Genomic DNA, 19,516 nt, shown 5'->3' with positions numbered 1-19,516 from the left:
GCAGCTCCACAAATACAATTAAACATCAAAGGAAATGTCCTAAGGGCTTTGATCTATACACATTAATGCCAAAAAATAGAAAACCTGTGGATGAACATAAATCTCTCACAATCATCTCTGTCCTCACATGTAGAATTAATTGGTTTTAAATTTAAAAGGGAAACAGATTTGTTAGCTGATTCTAACACTGTTCGCAAGGAGCACAACTCTTGTCACATATTTTCAGACTTCGACCTTCCTGATCCAGTTTTTCCTGAAGGGTAAATTCAAACGTCGGTCACGCGTTCATGCGTTTTGATTAGCTTTGCTTGGTCATTAGCTTCCAGTGCTGGCGGGGGGTGTGGCCTCCCCCTGACAGGAGGGGCGGGGTCATGCTTGCTGCTTTTTAATTGGCTGCAGTGAATCAGACTAATAGAAATCCTCCATGCTGATTTTTTTTCCAGAACCTCCTGCTGTGATTGATTATCCCTTAAAAAAAGGAGAAAAAAGGACTCACAGGCAGTGGTGAAGACATATTGAGAAGAGCAAAAAAATGCTGTCACGCTGTTTAATCACCAACATTTCACCCATTTAACAGAAATATCTCTATACATGGACACATTTGCTTCTCTTCTTTGATCTTCAGGAACTATAGGAAGGACAAATGTCCAGCAAACGTTAAATGTCCAACAATATTAAATGTCCCGCAAATGTTAAATGTCCACAAAAAATAAACATTAAGTGATGGAATCACAATTTTGGGACCTGAGGCTGGAAAATCTCAGAATCCACCATCATTTCTGTTCATTAAGCTAACTTCAGCAGTCACTAGCTAACGTCAGCATAGCACATGTGCACGTCATTTAGATTAAAACACCTGTGGAACCATCACAGCTCCACAGCAGTGGAACACAATCTGAACACGATCAGAGTAGGAGTCCACGATGAAGGTCGAATCTGATCTTTGAGGACAGCTCACATGAGTTCTGAATGTTTGTGTTATAGTTGTGTGTGTGTCCTCCTGCTGTGGTTCCAGAAATCACATTTCCCTCACTCATCAAGATTAAAAGAATGTGGTTCGGCTCTGTTGTTGCTAAGGAAGCTTTCTTTCTCTTTAGAACTCATCAATAAACTTTCTGTCATACTTGATTCAAAAGGATTGAAGATGTGGGGATCATTATGATCTCAGTGTGGTACCAGTGGCACCAGCAGGCTGCAGCCTTGGCATCAGCAGGAAGTTCCGTTAACAAAGTCAAGCTGCTGATTTGTGAAAAATCTTCTCTTCAAGCCTCCTCCAAATTTTTCAGATCAAAGTATAGTTGGTGTTCTGAAAACCTCTTTTATGGGCTCAACTTTGGGGTTTTTAAATGCAGTTCTGTTTAAAAAGTCTGCTTCATCCCCCTCCTGCAGTTCAACGTCAACATCCAGGATGGAGGTCTACATATTATGATGTATTCACTAGTAAACAAACTGGTGTTTTATTCATTTTGCATCAAACTGGAAACTACAGGTTCTGACTGGTTTTAAAACCATGAGTCATTTCTATGGAAAGTGGGCGGAGTTTCTGTTCCGAGGCACCGCACCTGAAAACGTTTAGAAACAGGAATTGGAGACAAGGGAGAGACTTTTAATGCATGATACTTTAATCATCTTTCATTTGACAGGATATTAAAATAATCAAAATAATTTGATTTCACATTTACAAAAAACTTCTACAACCTGGCATCACCTTGGCAACAGACACCTGCAGTGCGGTTCAGTGTTCTCACACACACATCCATCAGTCGTCTGGCTCAGCCACACACTGTTCCACGATCTCCCTCAGGTTGGGGTTCTCCATGGCAGCTGCCACTCTCTCTTTATCGTTAATCTGTTTGTTGACTGTAGACACAACCATCATTCAGTCATTCAACACATCAGATATGAAATCAAACATTAGAGTGTTGGTCAATTAGCATCCCTGAAGTCATTTAGAAGGTTCTAGTTCTTTTATGAAAATGATTTCCAACACCATCATGTCACTTGCCCTACTTTTACGGTAACTTACTGTTGCCTTAGCAACACGACAGCACTAAGATTTTATGTTGCTCAGCTAAGAGACGGAACACAGTTGGTCCCCATAACTCAGGAAATGATCCGCTGATGTGAGCAGAATGTCATGTTTATTTAACCGTTCATAAAAACACTCACTGTCTTCTTCTGTTGAATGAGTTCCCTCGGAAATGTAAATTTCCAACTGAGGAGACAAAAGGAAACAGACGGTAAAACCGACAGGCTGCTGTTTATTTTCAGCCACAAACATGAAGAGAACACAGAACACTTCAGGAACTCTCTGTTCTAATTGCTCTTGAGACAGAACCATGACCTGATCAGCAGCCAGCAAGAACATTTTATGTGTGGTAACATTATAGCTGACAGTTTGATCCAGTTCTGAGTTCTCCGTTGGGGTGTTGAAACTTGAGAAACTGCTGTTCTGATGCTAAGTTATTGGGAGTTCTCAGTTCCTCTGTCCTGAAAATGAACCCGCATCTGTTCCTTCACTCTATAACTTTTATAAAGAAGGCATGACTTATGGAATCATTTCAGTCCTGTTGAATGACTCCAGGAGACCGTAAACGTTGCTAATAACGCGTGAGAATTGGGACTGTTGCAGCTGCTGGACTAGATGCTGCCACTAAGTCCATAGATTGCGTCCTTACTGGTGTCATCCTTCCAGGTAGCCCAAATGATGCCGGAGCAGGAACAAGGCTGAATTCAGAATCTCCTGCTGATAAATGTCGGCAGTCTCGTGTCAACAGTTTCAAGGTTCAGGTCATTGAACTGGGTACTGGGACCTTCAGAGTTCTCCTGTTCCTGGTTCTTGTGTACACAAATCTCTGCTGGTTCTGGAGTGCTTGGGTCAGTACCAGTGCTCAGATCTGTATCTCTGATCTTGTCTATCACGTCCTCTGACTGGTCGATCACCGTTCCTTCAGTTTGGATCTACTGGTCGATCACGGAGGTAGTACTGGTCCATCACGGCGTGGCATTAAAAAATATTATCCTATCATTCATCCCGTCACTTGATTGACATACAGGGCAGCCAGTTAGATGACAACTGAATTTGACATTCAGGTGACCAATCAAGCGCAAACAACGGCGCTAAGTGCAGCAGAACTTACAATGTCAGCCTATCATCAATCCCGTTACTTGATTGACATACAGGGCAACCAGTCAGAAGCGCTAAGTTATTCAGTGAATTACCTCTGATTTTAAGCCATCGCTAAAGCTTATGGTCATCAATATGAATGAGGGAGCGGGACCAAGTAAGAAGACAAAAACATATCACTTTCATACGAAATGGGAGGTGGACTTTTTTTTCACAATGTCATTTTCGAAGTGCGTTGAAGATTATTAAGCATCCCTGTCTGATTCAATTCAGTGTAGGTCATCAAAGTAAACTCAAGCAATTACAAAATGATGTTAATAGTTAATTATTATGTGTGTTTTGCAATATTGGCTCATTCGGTTACGCAAGGTACACCAACATACATTGTACATACAAAGAATCCTCAATACATTTGAAAATAATTAGATGTTTTGCATTTTCATGGTGAGTAGATCATTTTGACTTGGTCATTGTGTAAGTAGCTCGCATGCTGAAAAAATGTGAGCACCCCTGATCTAGAAGATGCAGGAAGTTCTTTTTCTGCACCTTCAGAGGTGGGTTCTGTTGTCATTCCGTAGCTCTCAGCTCTGTCTGTGAGCCGTTGTTCTGACTAAGGTAGTTTGACTGGAGTTGACCCTGGAGTAATCAGGGGAGGTTCTGCCACTCACCTTGTGTTTGAAAGGCAAACAGCGCTGCAGCTTCACCTGGAGGCAGAGACCTGCGGGCAAAAACTTATGGATCAGAGCCCAGGAGGACAGACAGACATTGTAGAGGACAGACAGAGGATGAGGAGGACAGACGAGGGTGAAGAGGAGGGTGAGGGAGACAGACGGAGGGTGAGGGATACAGAGGGAGGGTGAGGAGGACAAACGGACGGTAAGGAGGACAGACAGATGGTGAGGAGGACAAACAGACGGTAAGGAAGACAGACAGATGGTGAGGAGGACAGAAAGAGGCAGAGGAGGACAGACGGAGGGTGAGGAGGACAGACAGAGGATGAAGAGGAGGGTGAGGGAGACAGACGGAGGGTGAGGGGGACAGAGGGAGGGTGAGGATGACAAACGGACGGTAAGGAGGACAGACAGATGTGAGGAGGACAGAGGGAGGCAGAGGAGGACAGACGGAGGGTGAGGAGGACAGACAGAGGATGAGGAGGACAGAGGGAGGCAGAGGACGACAGACGGAGGCTGAGGACGACAGACGGAGGCTGAGGAGAACACGCAGATGAAGAGGACAGGCAGAGGTACAGGAGGACAGGCGGAGGGAGAGGAGGACAGGTGGAGAAGTAGGAGGCCTCACCGATCAGCGTAGCCAGGGAGCAGTGAGGGACGGTGGGAGAGAACCTGATAATAATCAGGTACTCATCCTCACCTAGCTCGTGGACCTCCACACACTTCTCTGTCACCACGTCTAGCTCCTCCAGGGTGTTGGGTTTCTCTGGGTCCCGGATCGTTCGGATCACATCTGGTAGATAATACAAAAACAGACAGTCAACAAATTTCAACATTAAAGGCAGAAACAGGAAAAGAATATCAGTGATATACGAGTGTGTAAACGTGCTGAAACTGTCGTCTGAACTTTAAGGTAGTTTGTTGTCAAATTTGTTTGAGTGTTCAGGTGAAACTTTGTTTCAGGCTGCTGAGGAGAAGAATCCTCGGTTTAACTAGACACAACAAGGTGCTCTCTATACTTAATGGCGCACTTTTACAGAAAAGTAACCATTTTGACCTTATCTGATTTCTGAGACTGTTACCGTTTACAGACATGTGCAAATCCGTCTTAGAACTGCTACGAATCTAATTCTCTCAACACGATCATCTGACATGAAAGCAAACCATTTGAACACCGGCAATAACACCGCTAATACTTACCGTACACTTCCAACGCTTTCTCCTCCATTTGTTTCGTCTTTAGGACATTCCTGTTGTTAACGAGCCCAGAAAACTGTAAAACCTTGGTAACAGTCAACGACACAAGGCTGGAGACTATTTCCATGTTTTAATTAACGCCATTATAACGACGACAAAGCGACTGAGACAGGAAAATACTGTTGAAACCTCAACACGGTTCAGCGGGGGAAAGGTCACTTCCGCTTTCATTTCACTTTAAGGCAAAAGAAATCGATCCATGATCGATTCCATTCTCCTACAATAAAATGAAAATAATTCTCAACCTTGAGACTATTTTATCGTGCATTATTTCAGAACTTGGGCCAGACTTAATACTGACATCTTTCCTTTTATACTGAAGCAGCTTGTCGAACTAAATCGGTATACTCTTTTAGGTTCTGGGCTAAAGTTAAAGGCTTATTTGATTGACAGCTGAGTTCTACTTTTGATTGGACAGGCAGTCGTATGATCGCAAATCACAACAGAAAAAGCAGAAACCAGTTTGTTGATGGCTTCGTCAGCTGAGTTAAATCGCTTTTTAATATCGTTTTTCCATTAACTGATCTTTTTGTTAAGTTCCTTTATTGGTCAGATTCTGTCACCTGACATAGTCACGTGATTCACATACGGAGCTGTTTCTGGGTTTAGTTGGTGTGTTCGTTTTCAGAAGCGTCAAATTAAGGACTTTTGCTTATAAAATGTCTCTTTAGCGGACATTAAAACTCAGTAATCGGTAATAAATTGTCCCCTCGGCGGTGGAAGATGGCGGCGGCCTCCACAGAGGTGCGTGTGCTCCCGGAGAACCCACACTGCGGGGAGGTAGCAGACATCCTGAAGGCACAACTGGCCCCCGGAGGCTCCCTGCTCGGCTGCCTGAGTGTCCGGGGCCGGCTGGAGCTGTGGGACCAAGCAGACAGAGAATCTTCTGCGGCTACTGTGGAGGGAAGTTTCTCGGAGTGAGTCTAGATTCACAACAACGGGGGAATTCTAAACGTTTAATTAAAAACGTAATATTGCGCTGAGTCTGGTGCTGATAAATTTGGTTAATTTCCTCATAAAATACAAAATTAGCCTGATACGCTTTGACCTTCATGAAATTCGGAAATTTTGTTCCTTCAAACTTTCATCTACGTTAGATAATCCACTTTTATTGGACATTTTCTAAAGTAGGGAATTATAAATGGAGTGTGTGTTAAAAGGGTTTATTCTAGTATATTTAGGTGTTACTGAGTGAAACCAGAACACGTAGAACCAAAATCAAATTATAATTTAAGTCATGTTTAAATTGTGACCATCTCTTTCACATGAATAAATATCTGTCAGTGTCTTTTATGCATCTTTATAATTCTCTGCTGGATCATTCTCAATGATCTGCTGTGTTTGCAGTTTTTGTTGGGAGGAAGTTCAGGCTCATGCCCGTGGCGGCGCTGCCAGGCTGTTGGCTGTTGGAGCTCAGTGTCACCTGAAGCTGCTGGAGGTGAACACAGAACGAGGATCTCCAATATCGCTGCTCTGGGATAGTTCTGCAGATCAGCTGCTGGAGGCACTCAGAGAGCAGGACCATGGTGAGAACCAGGACGAGCCCGCCGTGGCATCAGCAGTAGCCGCATCTTCAGCGTGCTGTTTATGTCTGATCTCATGTTTGGTTTCAGATGTGTGTGAGCAACAGTCACTGCTTGTTTTGTCGTTTGCTGCTGGACGATGCTTTGTGTTGCTGAACACCGATTGGCTGCTGCAGCTGCAGTGGCGACCAGCAGAGGCGGAGCTTCAGACAACATCCTGCTGCCGCATCCAGCTGAGTGATGACAGCAGACACACATCTGTGGACCGCTGCATCTCCAGAGAGACGCTCTTCATCCTCAGCACCAGCGGACTTATCTGTATCCACAGCTAAGAACAACATATTGCAACTCATCTCAGGGAAATTAGACACACTACTGTAGAGTGTCCAAATGTAAAAGTTCTCTGTGAAGCTAAGCTTGCATCAAAGCAGGGCTAGCATGGACAAACTCTTCCTTCACTCTGACTTCCAGCTGTGTACCATGTCTCTGATGGCAGTCTTCTGGCCACCATCGACCTCCTGTCTTACCTGAAGTCCTGGCCGGTGGAAGACGAACTCAGCTTAACAGCTTCTTCCCTCTCGTCTTCTTCTTTCTGCCTCCTGCAGGTGTCAGCTGACCTCAGCACGGCTGTAGCCGTCACTCAGTCTCACACCGCCGTTGCTGTTGACCTCAACCATTACTTCAGGTGAAACGTTCCTGTGGCTGACTGTGATCAGTGGTCCAAAGGAAGTTGAACCTTTGGCCTTTCAGCCAAAACTCTGATAGAACGGACGATTGTTTGGAGGAGTTGTAAGACTCATTTAACTCCAGGTGATGTTACTGACTGAAAATGCTTTGCCTTGTGTTCCAGGAGTTTTCCGAACCACCTCTATTGCGTTGTCCCCGTCTCTCGTCCACCTCTTCAGCCCCAACAGGCCGACGATCAGGACAGTGTGTCGAGCTGTGGCCGCTGTTTAATCAGTCTGGGTCTGAACTTCATTCCGGAACGGTAACTCCAACATCTCCTTTGATCGTAAAAACATTTTTTTTTGTTTTCTAACAGAATAAATCTTTTATTTGAAACTGGAGGACAATTATCATCTGTATTTCAGCTCCTGGGAAGCTCATCTGGCCTATTTGTACACTAAAGCTCAGCAAATTCCTACCAACTCTTCTTCTCCCTCTTCATGGTCTTCCTCCCTCCCCCATCTGAAGTCACACCAGGCTGTGTTCTCAGCTCACAGCAGAGTTCCTCATGGTGGCACAACAGTGTCTTTTTCAGTCCCGGAATCGTCCATCCCCTCTCTGCTTGCCGTGTCTGAGTTCTCTGCACAGCTGACCTTCGTCACCCCCGGAAACCAGCCCAACACAGCAGCCTTTTGGGATTTGGAGTCGGGGAGGGTGAGTTACCACCAGACGTGTGGCGAAGCGGCTCCAGTTCAGCGCTGCGGCGAAAGACAGCATCAACTGTTCCTGAAGAGTGAGTCTGATCAGTTTTGGTCTTTGTTGTTTTAGTCTTCAGATTACTAATCTTCAAAATCATTTAAAATTAACAAAATGTTTGTACAGAGGCAGGCCTATTCCAGGTCTTGTTCTCTGTTTCCCAGCAGGATCTGCTCATCAGGTTGATGTTGTTTGGCAGCGCTTCAACAGTGGATGCTGTTTGTCACTTGAACAGCTGGGGGCGCTGCTCCATCCCTATTCACTCCCTACAGGTGGGATTCGGCTTATGAGCCTTCCTCTGAAGAGGTGAGATGTTCCCTTGCTGACTTTCCTCTGTTCTGCAGGCTGGACTGAAGAACCGTCAGCTGGACACAGTGGAATTTTTCCTGAAGAGTAAAGAGAACGTTCTGAAAGCTGCAGATCAGCCGGCACCTGCAGACCTCACCCACGGTACCAGTAAACTCAGAGCTTTGTGCCATCTGCAGAAAGTGTGGCTGATCTCAGCTCTGTGTGTGTGTGTGCGTGTGCGTGTGAAGGGCTTCAGCAGTTGTGTCCAGCTTTAGACCTGCTGTGTTTAGCCATCAGAGACTCCCACAGCGAAGCTCAGAGTCGTCAGTTTTCAGAACAAGTTCTCAGTGTCACGGTCAGCTTCATCAATACTCAGATCAGAACGGTCCTGAGCAACAGACACTGTAAGACATACACACACACACACACCACACACACACACACACACACACAGTAGAGTGGTTTATTAGGACCACATCCATCTCTTTCCAGACGAGGATGAAGGCGTGCGGAGCTGCGTCAACGTCCTTGATCGTTACGTGACTGAACTAAGGAGCTACATGAAGAAATTCCCCTGGCCTGCAGGGGGCAACACGTCCAGCTCAGTTGATACTGACACGGAGGATGAGTGGGCCGGTCTGCCAACGGAGGTGAACTGAACTAAACTTATCAATTTTCTGCCCAAAATATAATCAATTCAAAGATGCTCTGATAACTTCAAAGTAACTTTGATAGTGTGATTACATTTCTGTTAAACCCAAATAAAAAGAACTTCCATCGGCTCTTTTGTGTCCTCGGCAGGAACTGGTACGTCTCTCAATTTTGACCAATCAGATTCCTCGAGCTCAGGCTGTCCTGCGAAGGCAGAACTATCCAGAACAGGATCTATCGGCTCTGAGGATGGAGGGTCTGCGTCAGGTGTTCTCCTGCTTGCAGCGCCGGGACCTGCAGACTGCTTGCACACTCCTCATTAACATGGTCAGAACGTCTGTTCTTCAGTTGCTGCAGTAGTATGTTAACGTTGCTATGTTAGTCAGGATATGCTTTCATTAGCACAACCTGAACCTGCAGTGGGACTTCATGTTTTAGGGTTTCAGCGTGAAGGAGCAGCTTAGCAGTATCTGCCGCTACACTGACGACAAAGACCTACGGGAGTTTATGGTTGGTTCACCGTTGTTTTTTTTTTTACCTGTTCTGTTTCCCAGCAGCCGTCTCAAAGTTTGTGATGATTCCAGGTGAAGGAGCTGTCAGAACAGGGTTTTCTTCCAGAGGAGGAGCTGCAGGGCGTGGCTTTCATCAGAGAGATGGAGAAGTTGGGCTCGCTGCCCGGGTCCCACCACACCACGAAAACCAGCTCACAAAGGTAAACATTAGTCTTTACACGTCCTCGGCGTCTTCATGCACCTGTTGTGTCCATGGTAACAGCAGCATTTGGTTAGCTGGCGGGTGAAGGCAGTCAGCCATCAATTTAGAAATGACCCTTGAGTTCACCAGAAGATGGCACTACGTATATCAGGAATACTGAGGCAGAAACCAGGTTCTGGAATGAGGTCCAGTCTTGTCTCTGACCTCTTTGTTTCTGTCATGCTGCAGGTGGTTGCAGATGATCCTTAGAGAACCACCTGCTGGTGTGGAGGTTCTGACAGAGCTGGTGGGACCGAAGCGGTCTGAGGAGGAAGGGTCTCTCTGGAGGAACCTCCGGCTGGATTGGGCGAGAAACTGGGACAAGAGCTGCCAGACTGCCATCACCCTGTCCAGACGCCAACACTCAGGTGCATCAACCAGTTCTTATGGTGGTTCCACTAAGGACTCAACTTGGCAACATCTGAAGTCGTCACCTTTGACCTTGTCTGGATTTGGCTGCACTGTTGGCCTGTTGCCAGTTTAAAGAGCGAATCTTCTCTCTGATCTTCGGTGTTTTGGCTGGTTTCTTCTAGATTTGAGCTCCTGTGAGTCGGCAGTGTTGTGGCGCTACCTGACTTCTTTGCATGACCATCGAGTGCTGAGCTGGATCAGTGGGAAGGGCCAGACCTCTGGCTCGCCCCGCTGGCCTGAGCTAGCACCAGAGGTGGTCAACAACAACACAATGTGCAGCACCTATATGAGGGAGAACATCTTGGACCTGCTGGCCAGGTACAGCTGCAGTTTTGGCATCTGTGGAGTGACAAAAGGAACTCTAATATTGTGGTGTCTCGCTGTGCGTCCAGGAGAAGTGTGTTCATCCCGGATGAACTGGCGGACTTTGAGCAGCTGTTGTGGAGACTTGCTCAGGGTGGAGGAGTGATGGCCTCGACCCCACCCGTCCCTCAGTACCGCTCCCCGCTTAGCCTCGACTTCCACAGCTTGTTCATCACCTTCTGCCAGGACCACAACTTGCAGTACCTCCTCTACACCTACCTGCAGCACTACAGGTGACCTGATGACATTACTGTCTTGACTTTTCTAATTAGCAGCTAATGAGCCACATGTCTCTGCACTTAGGTTGACGCCCAGAAACTGTCACCTGTTGACAGATCAGAGAATGTCAGAGAACCAACCCTGGTGTGAGATGTTGGTGAAGATTCAGGAGATCACCAGAGACCTGACTGGTACCAGAGTGTTGTTGTAGAAGTTTCTGCTCTCCATTGTAATGAAACCGAACAGTCTTAATGGACTTGATAATGGACTTGATAATTCCTTAATTTTACCTGTTGCCTTGATTGTTTTAGTTGTGTCGTACTGGAGAGATGCTTGATAAACCAGAGCAGGTCGGAGCAGAAACACAGTTAATGGCTGCAACTTTAGCTTGTGTTGTATTCCAGATCCAGGACTGGTGTTCCAGGCTAGTTTAACAAGTGCTCAGGTACTGCTGCCGGGCAGCCAGGCATCTCTCAGCAGCCTGCTGCTGGAAGGTCACTCTCTGCTCGCCCTGGCCACCATCATGTTTGCCCCCGGAGGAATTGACGAGGTGAGCATCGCCTCTAAGCAACAAACACGTGATTTTTCCATCTATTCCAGGGCGATCGAGGTGAATCTCGTGTTTATCTGATGTCCTGTCCTCTGATTGGAACGCTGGAAGTGAACAATTCTGTTTTTGCTGGTGAACTGGATCAAATATACCCTCAGACTGTGTTCAGGGCCGGGCTTCTTTTTAACACTGGTCAAAATTCGAGCCAATGACATTAATCCAGCATGCCACCACTTGGTCAAACAGTTGCTCATTATGTGAATTTTTAGGAATGATTCCTACTGCTCACAGGGTGAATATAAACAATAAGAAACAAGAATTGCTCCGGGTCCCACAGCCTCCTCATAGACATAAAATGATGATAAATCCTAAATGGATCCCATGAGTGATGATGTTTCAGGTCATAAACCTGTTTTTTTTTCTTGAACGTGTTCTTTTCTGAAGCTAATAGTTCATGGTCAAAGGTCAGGAAGGTCAGAGAGGACGGTTGACCCCCAGGTCCTCAAGATGGCACTGGCGCCCTACCCCAAGTTGAAGGTGGCACTGTTCCCTGGCGGGCCCCGAGGACACAGCCCATCCTCTGACATTACAGTGTACCACCTCCTGCAGGTACCCTCATATCTGTCTCCAGCAGTGTTTTAGAGCGCTCCCTACATGTGATCTATGTAATAATGTAATCATTATTGGTGAAAGTACCTTTTAGCCACTCAACCCCCCAACCACGAAGATGTCTCAACATTACATCTTTACTTTTTTGCACTTTTTTAATACTTACTCATTTTGTTGATCAAAATGAGTAAGTGGCTCCTTGGGGCACTCTGCTTTTTTTCATGCTCAATTTAAAATCTGAAACCTGTTTTTCAGTCCCTCCATCCTCTGGACCCCTCCAGGCTGTTTGGCTGGCAGGCGGCAAACACATTCAACTCCACAGGTAAGTTGTGAAAACTGGTCCCAGAATCTTTAGCTTCAAAGATTCTGGAACATCTTTAGTCTCCTCAACAGAATCGTCAGAACTTCCTCACTTCTCCAGCCCACACCTGGTGAACAGGTTTGCTCTGGTAGAGAATCTCGACTTCCTGTATTACCTTCGTCACGGTCGTCCATCTTTCGCCTTCGCCACCTTCCTGATCCAGCAACTAAACGGCTGTAGTGACATCAGGCCGCGGTGGGTAGAAGAGTCTCAGGTGGTGGTGGATCACATGGTGTTATAATACTCTGTGTGTGTGTGTGTGTGTGTGTGTGTGTTAGGCTGCAGCAGGTCCGTCAGCAGGTGTACCAGTTGGCCCTGCAGTGCTTCAACATGGCGCCGGTGGTGTCGGCGTGTGTGTGTTTCTGTGAACTGCTGGGCATCTGCAGCCTGAATCTCAGGGTGGATGTCCGAGCATTAAACGCCATCCTGCAGCACTGGAGCCGACACCACGGCATCGGCACGCCATCGCGGTATCTCCACATGCTTGGTAACCCAACTCACAGCCAGCAAGCTAATGCAGCATGTGCACACAGTGATTTATCTTTCTTTCAGTGTCTAAAGGTGTGAAGCTGGTGGAGGCAGAGCCCAAAGTAGCAGAAGAGCTGATTGGGGATCTGGAGGCTGCAGTGATGGATCAGCTGGAGCAGAAAGGCATCGGCAGGTCAGACTTCTGCAACCATCTCCTCAGTCCAAAGCTGTCTGCAATGAAATTTGCTCCCAATTAATTGTGTTTATCTTTGTTTTATATTTAATTTTCTTGATAAACTTCCAAATTGTTGCTGTAGTAAACAATATGTCAACATTCATGAGAAATATTTAAGTAATGACATAGGTGTGGAACAAGCTAAGCTAATGTAGAACAATTGTATTCCACAATTGGTCTATTTCAACCATAAAAAAACGAAGTAACGTGTGTGTGTGTGTGTGTGTGTGTGTGTGTGTGTGTGTGTGTGTGTGTGTGTGTGTGTACTATAGGTCATCATATGAGGCTGCTCAGGAGTGGGCGTTGCCTGTTCAGTTCTGTCAGCTCCATGGTCAGACACTCAGCTCAGTTTATCCTACCTACTGTGCTAGTGATGGACACTTCATCCACTTCCTGCTTTTTGTCCAGCTGCACAACTTCCCACCACAGCAGGTGAACACACACACACACACACACTTTGGTCTTTGATCAGGTTCACTGTATCGAACCTTTTGAACCAATGACCACCCTGATGTTCAGTAAAAGGTGTATTTGTTTTTTCCTGGTTTTCCAGGTGAGGGCACTGGCAGCTGGGTTTGGTCCCACCCTACAGGCCCACCTGAATCTGGCCTTGCAGGACTTGCAGGTGGATAACAAGCGGAGCCGCTGTGGATCAGAGGAACCACCAGAGTCTCTGAGGAGCACGGAGCACAGCAGCATCCAGAAGCCCATCACGGAGCTGTTCCAGGTCCTCCTGCAGAGCCTGGAGGAGGCGGCACCCTCCTGGTTCCTTCTACAGGAGGCTCTGGTGCAGCGCTCCCCCACCCTCGCTGTAATGGCTGCCTGCCAACAGGTAACTGTGGCAGCTGTAAAGTCAACAACTCAATTTGTGTTAATTCTAAACCAGCTATATTTGCTCCTAATTTAGCTATTACATTAATGAAACAACACAGTCTGTGGTCGTTAAAGTTAATTATCCAAATCAAGTTTGATTCATGATAATTCCACTTTTGCTGATTAAAACTTTAATTAAAATTACACTTTAATGATGCGTAATTGAAGGAAATGATTACATAAATGAATACATTTTAAATTAGTTTCTGTCTGCATTAACTTTGGTCCAAAACACTATTCAACTCGTCTGAACTGGTTTAATAAACTCATTTTTTAAAACTCGTAAATCTTCCAATCTAACTGTAAAGTTTGAAGCACATCAACACAAACAGGTCAGGTTTCTAGAACAAGGATCCGAACTCAGGACTCTGACCATCAACAGAGTAGATAACGTTTCTCAAATCATCGAAAGCCTTTTTTAATATGCTAAGACCTCACAACGCCTTTGAATTAACCTTTAGTGGGCAGATAATTGGACAATAATTCTCTTCTTCTTTTTATTCTGTCCATTCCATCCATGAGTCTCTGCCACTGTATGATCAGTTTTACATCCTGTTTATCCTCTTACCTGCACATTATTTGTCATTGTTTTTGTTTAATCATTTTAAAATGTTTGTTTAGTGTCATTACATTAAAAATTGCCGAAAGAAATTAAATATTAATAGCTTTGATTCATCTGTAGAGAAAAACACCAGTGACTTTTTTGATTGACAGGGGGCCGAGCTTCTAGCTTGCCTGTGTGTGTGGGTTTTGACATCTGTTGATGACATCACTGCCAGTGAAGCCACCTCCCACCTGGACGAAGGCCCAGAGCATCATCACTGGACACTCCACGACCTGTCCGTCATATGGCGGACGCTGCTGGGGCGGGGCTGCGTCCGGCCCCTCCTTCGAGGCTTTGAACTCTTCCAAAGGGTGAGAGTGATTCATTCTCATATTCAGTACTGTTTCCATGGTGATGGTTTTCCCAGGAACCTCTTGCTCATTTACCAGGACAGTTTTAGGGTAGGATGTTGTGTTTTGTAACCAAATTTCTTGGATTAAACCTGTGTTGATGCATCTGCCTCAGGACTGCCCCTTGCTGTTGGTGTTGAGGATGTTTGAGTTGTGCTGCGAATACAGAAACTTCTCTGAGGCCAAAGTAAACCTGGTGGACTTCCAGAAGACCCTTCTCACTGTGAGGAAGCAGAAATGTGCGTTATCTTCTCCTGACTCATCACTGACTCATTTCCCCACTGTTACAGCTGAGGACCAGTAGCCCACCGCCCTCTGGTGGACTCCCCCTGCAGTGGGTGGAGACCCAGGCCTCTGTGCTGCTCCTCTCCATGCTGCAGCGCTGTTCTTCCCAGTTTGACCTCCACCGCCTGCTGCAGCTCCTGGCTGATGTTGACAAACTCCTCAAGTCCAACGGTGAGTTCAGCTCCTCATTCAGGTTTGTGTCTTGCTCTAAAACTAATGATGAACTAATGATAGATTTTTTTTATCTTTTCTGTAATGTGTGTGTGTGTGTGTGTGTGTGTGTGTGGTGTGTGTGCGTGTGTGTGTGTGTGTGTGTGGTGTGTGTGCGTGTGTGTGTGTGTGCGTGCGTGCGTGTGTGCGTGCGTGCATATGTTCCTGTGCAGGTCTAGACTTTAGGAAGCTCAGCCAGCTCAGTCAGCTCCTGCAGGACTCTGACGTCAGTCTGTCTCCTCGGCTGCTGCAGTGCATTTCAGCATCCGTCCAGCAGGAGGAGTTCCAGGCCATCGTGGAGGCTCTGCAAGCCAGGGGACGCTACAGCCAGGCCCGGCAGGTGGCACAGCTGGCTGGCCTGTCCATCCAGCAGCTACTGCTCAGCCAGGTCTGCAGGCAGTGAGGTGGATTAGGATCCAGACTCTGACCTGCGCTCACCTTTCCACCTTTTCTGTCATCCATGCAGCTTCTCCAGGAAGTGAACTCCCAGAGGTCCAAACGTCAGTGGGGGAGGCTGGAGACCAGAGTCACCTTCTGGAAGAAGTGTCATGAGCAATTAAAGTCTGACAGCACTGAGGCTGAGTTAGCCCACCAGTTCTTTCAGTCACAGGCGGAACTGGATGAGTGGTCCAAGTCCGACGAGCTACTGGACATCCAGGAGCGATGTCTACTACTCTGCCTCACTGCTCATTGGCTGTCCCAGCTCAGCCCGGTACCTGCGAAACAGCTGGAGAGCCTGGAAAAGAAACTGTGGCTCTTTCGGGTTCGATGCCACATCCTCGCCATCAACATAGAGAAGGCAAGTGTGTTCAAGCTGCCGCCTCCCCCCATCACACCTGGGATGAACATGTACGAGGCACTCATGAAGGAGTTCTCCATGGACAACGTGTCCTGTCTGAACACGGACACGTGTCTACGCCTGGAGGGACTCCCAGGTCCCTCTGACGAACCAACCCTCGACCCGTCACTGAGTCCAGAGGAGCGGACTGTCCTGACCACTCTGATTGGTCAGGTGCTGGACGAGGGCAGTATCCACGAAGCCAGTCGGGCGTGTCGGTACTTCTCCCTTTACCACCAGGATCTGTGGCTGGTGCTGCACTGTCGAGGTCTGGCCTGTGGAGAACTGAAGCCAGAGTCTACAGAGGAGGTGTCAGAAGCTCCGCCAGGGAAGAGCATCAAGCCCTGTAAGATCCATCTGACCATACCCCTTCCTGCAGGTCGCTAGGACTGTAGAATGCTGTTATCTGCTCAGAATTCTCGAGAAAGCTGTGAAAATGGGAAAGGTTCTGAAGCGCAGCCCTGAGGAACTCCTGCTATCTGTTGACTGACTGGTTTTCCCATCTCCTCCAGCTTCCTCTGTCAGCAGTCTGCTCTCCTTCTCCATGCTTGTTTTCCCCAATGATGACGTTACTGCCCAGCTACAAAAGTTGGCGGATCAATGTTGCCATGGAAACAGCTACTGCAAACGGGTCCTCGGCCTCTACCAGCTCTCCAAGGTAACCAACCTCACAGAGTTTCAGTTGTGTCACTTTTAACATGTAAAGTCTTCAGCTAAAAGATTAAAAACCCAGATGGAGGGGTAGACATGAGGCTCTCACATGTTCCAACAAGAACATCTATGTTTCCTTTCAGGAGCTGCAGTGTTCCTTCAGTCAGATGTGCAGCGAGGAACCAGGATCCATTCTGGAAAAACTGCTGCTTTTGGAGCAGCCAGAACGTTTCCGGAAAGCTCAGACCTTCATCAGAGCTCAGGGTCTCAGCTCAGACTCTGTGGCGGAGCTGGTTTCCTCCGCAGTGGTCCAGGCTCTGACACTGTCTAACCAGGAGCTGCAGCCAGGTGAGTCCTGTGAAACACACCATCTAGCTGCTAGCGTCAGTCCCAAAACTGAAGGCTCAAGGTTCTGTGTTCCCCTTAGCCTTGTGTGGGTTCTCTGAGGAACACCACAGAATCTTCTGGTGGAGATGCATATGTAGGCGAGATGTTTTTTCTTTTGTAATGTGTGTGTGTGTGTGTGTGTGTGTGTGTGTGTGTGTGTGTGTGTGTGTGTGTGTGTGTGTGTGTGTGTGTGCAGAGAAGCAGCAGATATTCAGGCCATCAGAGGGGCGGGACTCTCTGATCCAGCTGATCAAACTGTGTGAAGATCCAAACCTCGTGGGAGTCAAACTGCTGGAAAACTTAAACTGTGTTCCGTTGCGAGACTTGAACAGCAGTGAGTTCACACGTAAACTTGTTAGCATGTAGCAGAGTAGCAGGTGTCGTATATGAAGTGATATAAGATGGAGGAGAAGCAGCTGTTCTGACTTCAGATTTAGTTTTTAGAACATTTTGTTCTCTTTTAGTTGTGGAGCTGCTGATCGTGGCTCATGACTGCTTCAGCCTCACCTGTAACATGGAGGGTATCGTCAGAGTTCTCCAGGCTGCCCGTCACCTTAGCCACGCCCACTTGGCTCCAGGAGAGCACTTCAGCCTGCTGGTCCCGCCCACTCACACAGACAAAACAACTTCTTGTTGTTCTTATCTGGTGACTCTCCTGTGGTTTGATAAACTTGTGTGTCTGCAGGTGAGGCTGCTGACGGGTATCGGCAGATATAACGAGATGACATACGTCTTCGACCTGCTGCATCAGAACCACCGCTTTGAGATACTGCTGAGGAAGAATGTTGACATAGACAGACGGCAGGTTGGGACAAGCTCCTCCCCTCAGAATGATCTCCAGAATGCTCCTGTAAAACCATGTTTAGCTGTGGTCGGAGGTTATTGTGTTATCTGTAGGTGATCTTTTGAGTCCCTGCTGTTGCAGAGTTCTGGGCTGAAGACGGCTCTGCTGGATTACCTGAAGCGCTGCCTACCTGCAGACAGTGAGAAGCACAACATGGTGGCACTGTGCTTCAGCATGAGAAGAGAGATCGGAGAGAACCATGAGATGGCCGCCAGGACGCAGCTAAAGATGATCGAGTCTCAGGCCTGGGGTGAGCAGCCGATGGCGCTGTAACAGCAGCTTCAGCCTTGTTGTTGTCTAAACCTCCATTTTTGCTCTGAACAGTTGTCACACCTGAACTGAAGAGCTCACTGGTGAAGGTGTTGGGTTTACTGACGGATGCTGCCGAGAGCTTCTCCAAGGTACATCAGCTTTTTCTTTACCTGTGGCAGATTTAGGGGTGTATGTACCTGAACTTATTTAGCTTACAATGTGGGAACTTTCCTGCACATTCAGCAACATGGGAACCTCCTTGCTTGTGGGGACCAAGCCTGTGAATTTTTAGTTTGTGGCTGGTGTGTGTTTCCAGGACGCGTGCGTGCGCCAGGCCAATCGTTGTGTCCGCACAGCCAAGTTGGTGGCGCTCCAACTGCATCTGTTGGAACAGGACTCACACCTGCGCGTCATCAACCTTCAGCCTGCTGAACTGTTGAACACCATCATGTCGCTGCAGCGCTGCTATCAGGTTGGCTTCAAGTTGTGTGAACGCGTGAGACGGAACATATGAACGTGTTATTTCTGCGAGTGTTGAGTCCATACAGATAGATTCTGTGTCCAGCAGACGATGTCTACTGTTGTCTCTCAGGTGTTTGTGGTGTCGGAAGCCTACAGCTATAGTCCAGACTGGGCCCACATCCTGTACCAGAAGGTCGTCCTCGACGCAGACTTTGCTTACTTGGAGGAGCTCAAACGCCGGCGTCCGCTGACCACCTGTCTGTTTGAGGACATTTTCAAAAAGTAAGAACAGTAGGGTTACGAGGTGAAACTTCTAACTGATCCCAAACCTTTGGTCAAACCTGCTGATCTGGGTTCCAGGCTGGACGGCGCTCCCAGCAGTGCTGCTCCTAATTTGAAGCGGCTGCTGACGCACTGCGATGACGTCTACACTCGCTACCGACTGGCCTACCAGCAGAAACTGTACGACGTCACCAAGACGCTGCTGGAGGACGACAGAACCTGCAGCTATCTGAATGATAGACTGACAAACTGATGGAGCCTGGCAACTTCTGCTGACTCATCTTCATAACTCTTTGACTCATGAGCCACCTGCAGAGGCTGCTTTATCAGAATCGTTAACATAGAAATCAGAAAAGAGATTTTTTTTTTCTCAAATATCTTCTGTGGAGATTAATTAATATCTGCCAAAAACTAAATAAAGGAATAAAATCAAAGAAATCCAAGTTACTACATTACATTTATTATTTAAACAAATGAGCCATAAATTGAAGCTTCACAATCACAGTGACATCAGATGCATCCAAATATTCAGTTCTGCTTGATTATTGGGCCGTCCACCAGAGGGCGCTC

The 19,516-nt window shown here is 47.1% G+C and overlaps 2 protein-coding genes across 3 annotated transcripts; one reads left to right on the top strand and one right to left on the bottom strand.

The window, feature by feature from the left end:
* Positions 1-533: 533 nt before the first annotated feature.
* Positions 534-5,243, bottom strand: ciao2a (cytosolic iron-sulfur assembly component 2A). Of its 2 annotated transcripts, XR_008953197.1 has the most exons (6): positions 4,999-5,243; positions 4,427-4,591; positions 3,796-3,845; positions 2,170-2,215; positions 1,709-1,860; positions 534-1,562 (listed from the first exon to the last, which is right to left on the bottom strand). XR_008953197.1 is itself a non-coding variant. In XM_057051030.1 (5 exons), the coding sequence occupies exons 1-5, from the start codon at positions 5,120-5,122 to the stop codon at positions 1,760-1,762; spliced, it is 486 nt and encodes a 161-aa protein (XP_056907010.1). In that variant the 5' UTR covers positions 5,123-5,243; the 3' UTR covers positions 1,602-1,759. The 2 variants fall into 2 exon arrangements, 1 of the variants encoding a protein (XP_056907010.1); XM_057051030.1 differs by lacking the exon at positions 534-1,562 and having other exon boundaries at positions 1,602-1,860.
* Positions 5,244-5,619: 376 nt separating this feature from the next.
* On the top strand, positions 5,620-19,389 carry spg11 (SPG11 vesicle trafficking associated, spatacsin). Its single transcript, XM_057051018.1, has 40 exons — positions 5,620-5,972; positions 6,403-6,581; positions 6,669-6,896; positions 7,050-7,263; positions 7,429-7,566; positions 7,670-8,037; positions 8,127-8,272; positions 8,345-8,450; positions 8,537-8,692; positions 8,781-8,938; positions 9,090-9,266; positions 9,378-9,449; positions 9,524-9,651; positions 9,882-10,060; positions 10,226-10,421; positions 10,496-10,699; positions 10,770-10,876; positions 11,090-11,235; positions 11,680-11,844; positions 12,100-12,166; positions 12,238-12,400; positions 12,484-12,692; positions 12,758-12,866; positions 13,181-13,340; positions 13,462-13,740; positions 14,496-14,696; positions 14,851-14,958; positions 15,026-15,191; positions 15,404-15,618; positions 15,697-16,414; positions 16,581-16,726; positions 16,863-17,067; positions 17,303-17,440; positions 17,571-17,704; positions 17,792-17,911; positions 18,032-18,200; positions 18,275-18,351; positions 18,519-18,674; positions 18,795-18,946; positions 19,025-19,389. Exons 1-40 carry the CDS (start codon positions 5,779-5,781, stop codon positions 19,197-19,199), a joined length of 7,128 nt encoding a protein of 2,375 aa, XP_056906998.1. The 5' UTR covers positions 5,620-5,778; the 3' UTR covers positions 19,200-19,389.
* The last annotated feature ends 127 nt before the right edge of the window (positions 19,390-19,516 follow it).

This window comes from Takifugu flavidus, chromosome 13 (assembly GCF_003711565.1).
Source record: "Takifugu flavidus isolate HTHZ2018 chromosome 13, ASM371156v2, whole genome shotgun sequence".
In the NCBI taxonomy this organism is placed as follows: Eukaryota; Metazoa; Chordata; class Actinopteri; order Tetraodontiformes; family Tetraodontidae; genus Takifugu; species Takifugu flavidus.
The sequence above is the reverse complement of the archived record's forward strand: the minus strand, read 5'-3'. Positions and strand labels throughout refer to the sequence as shown.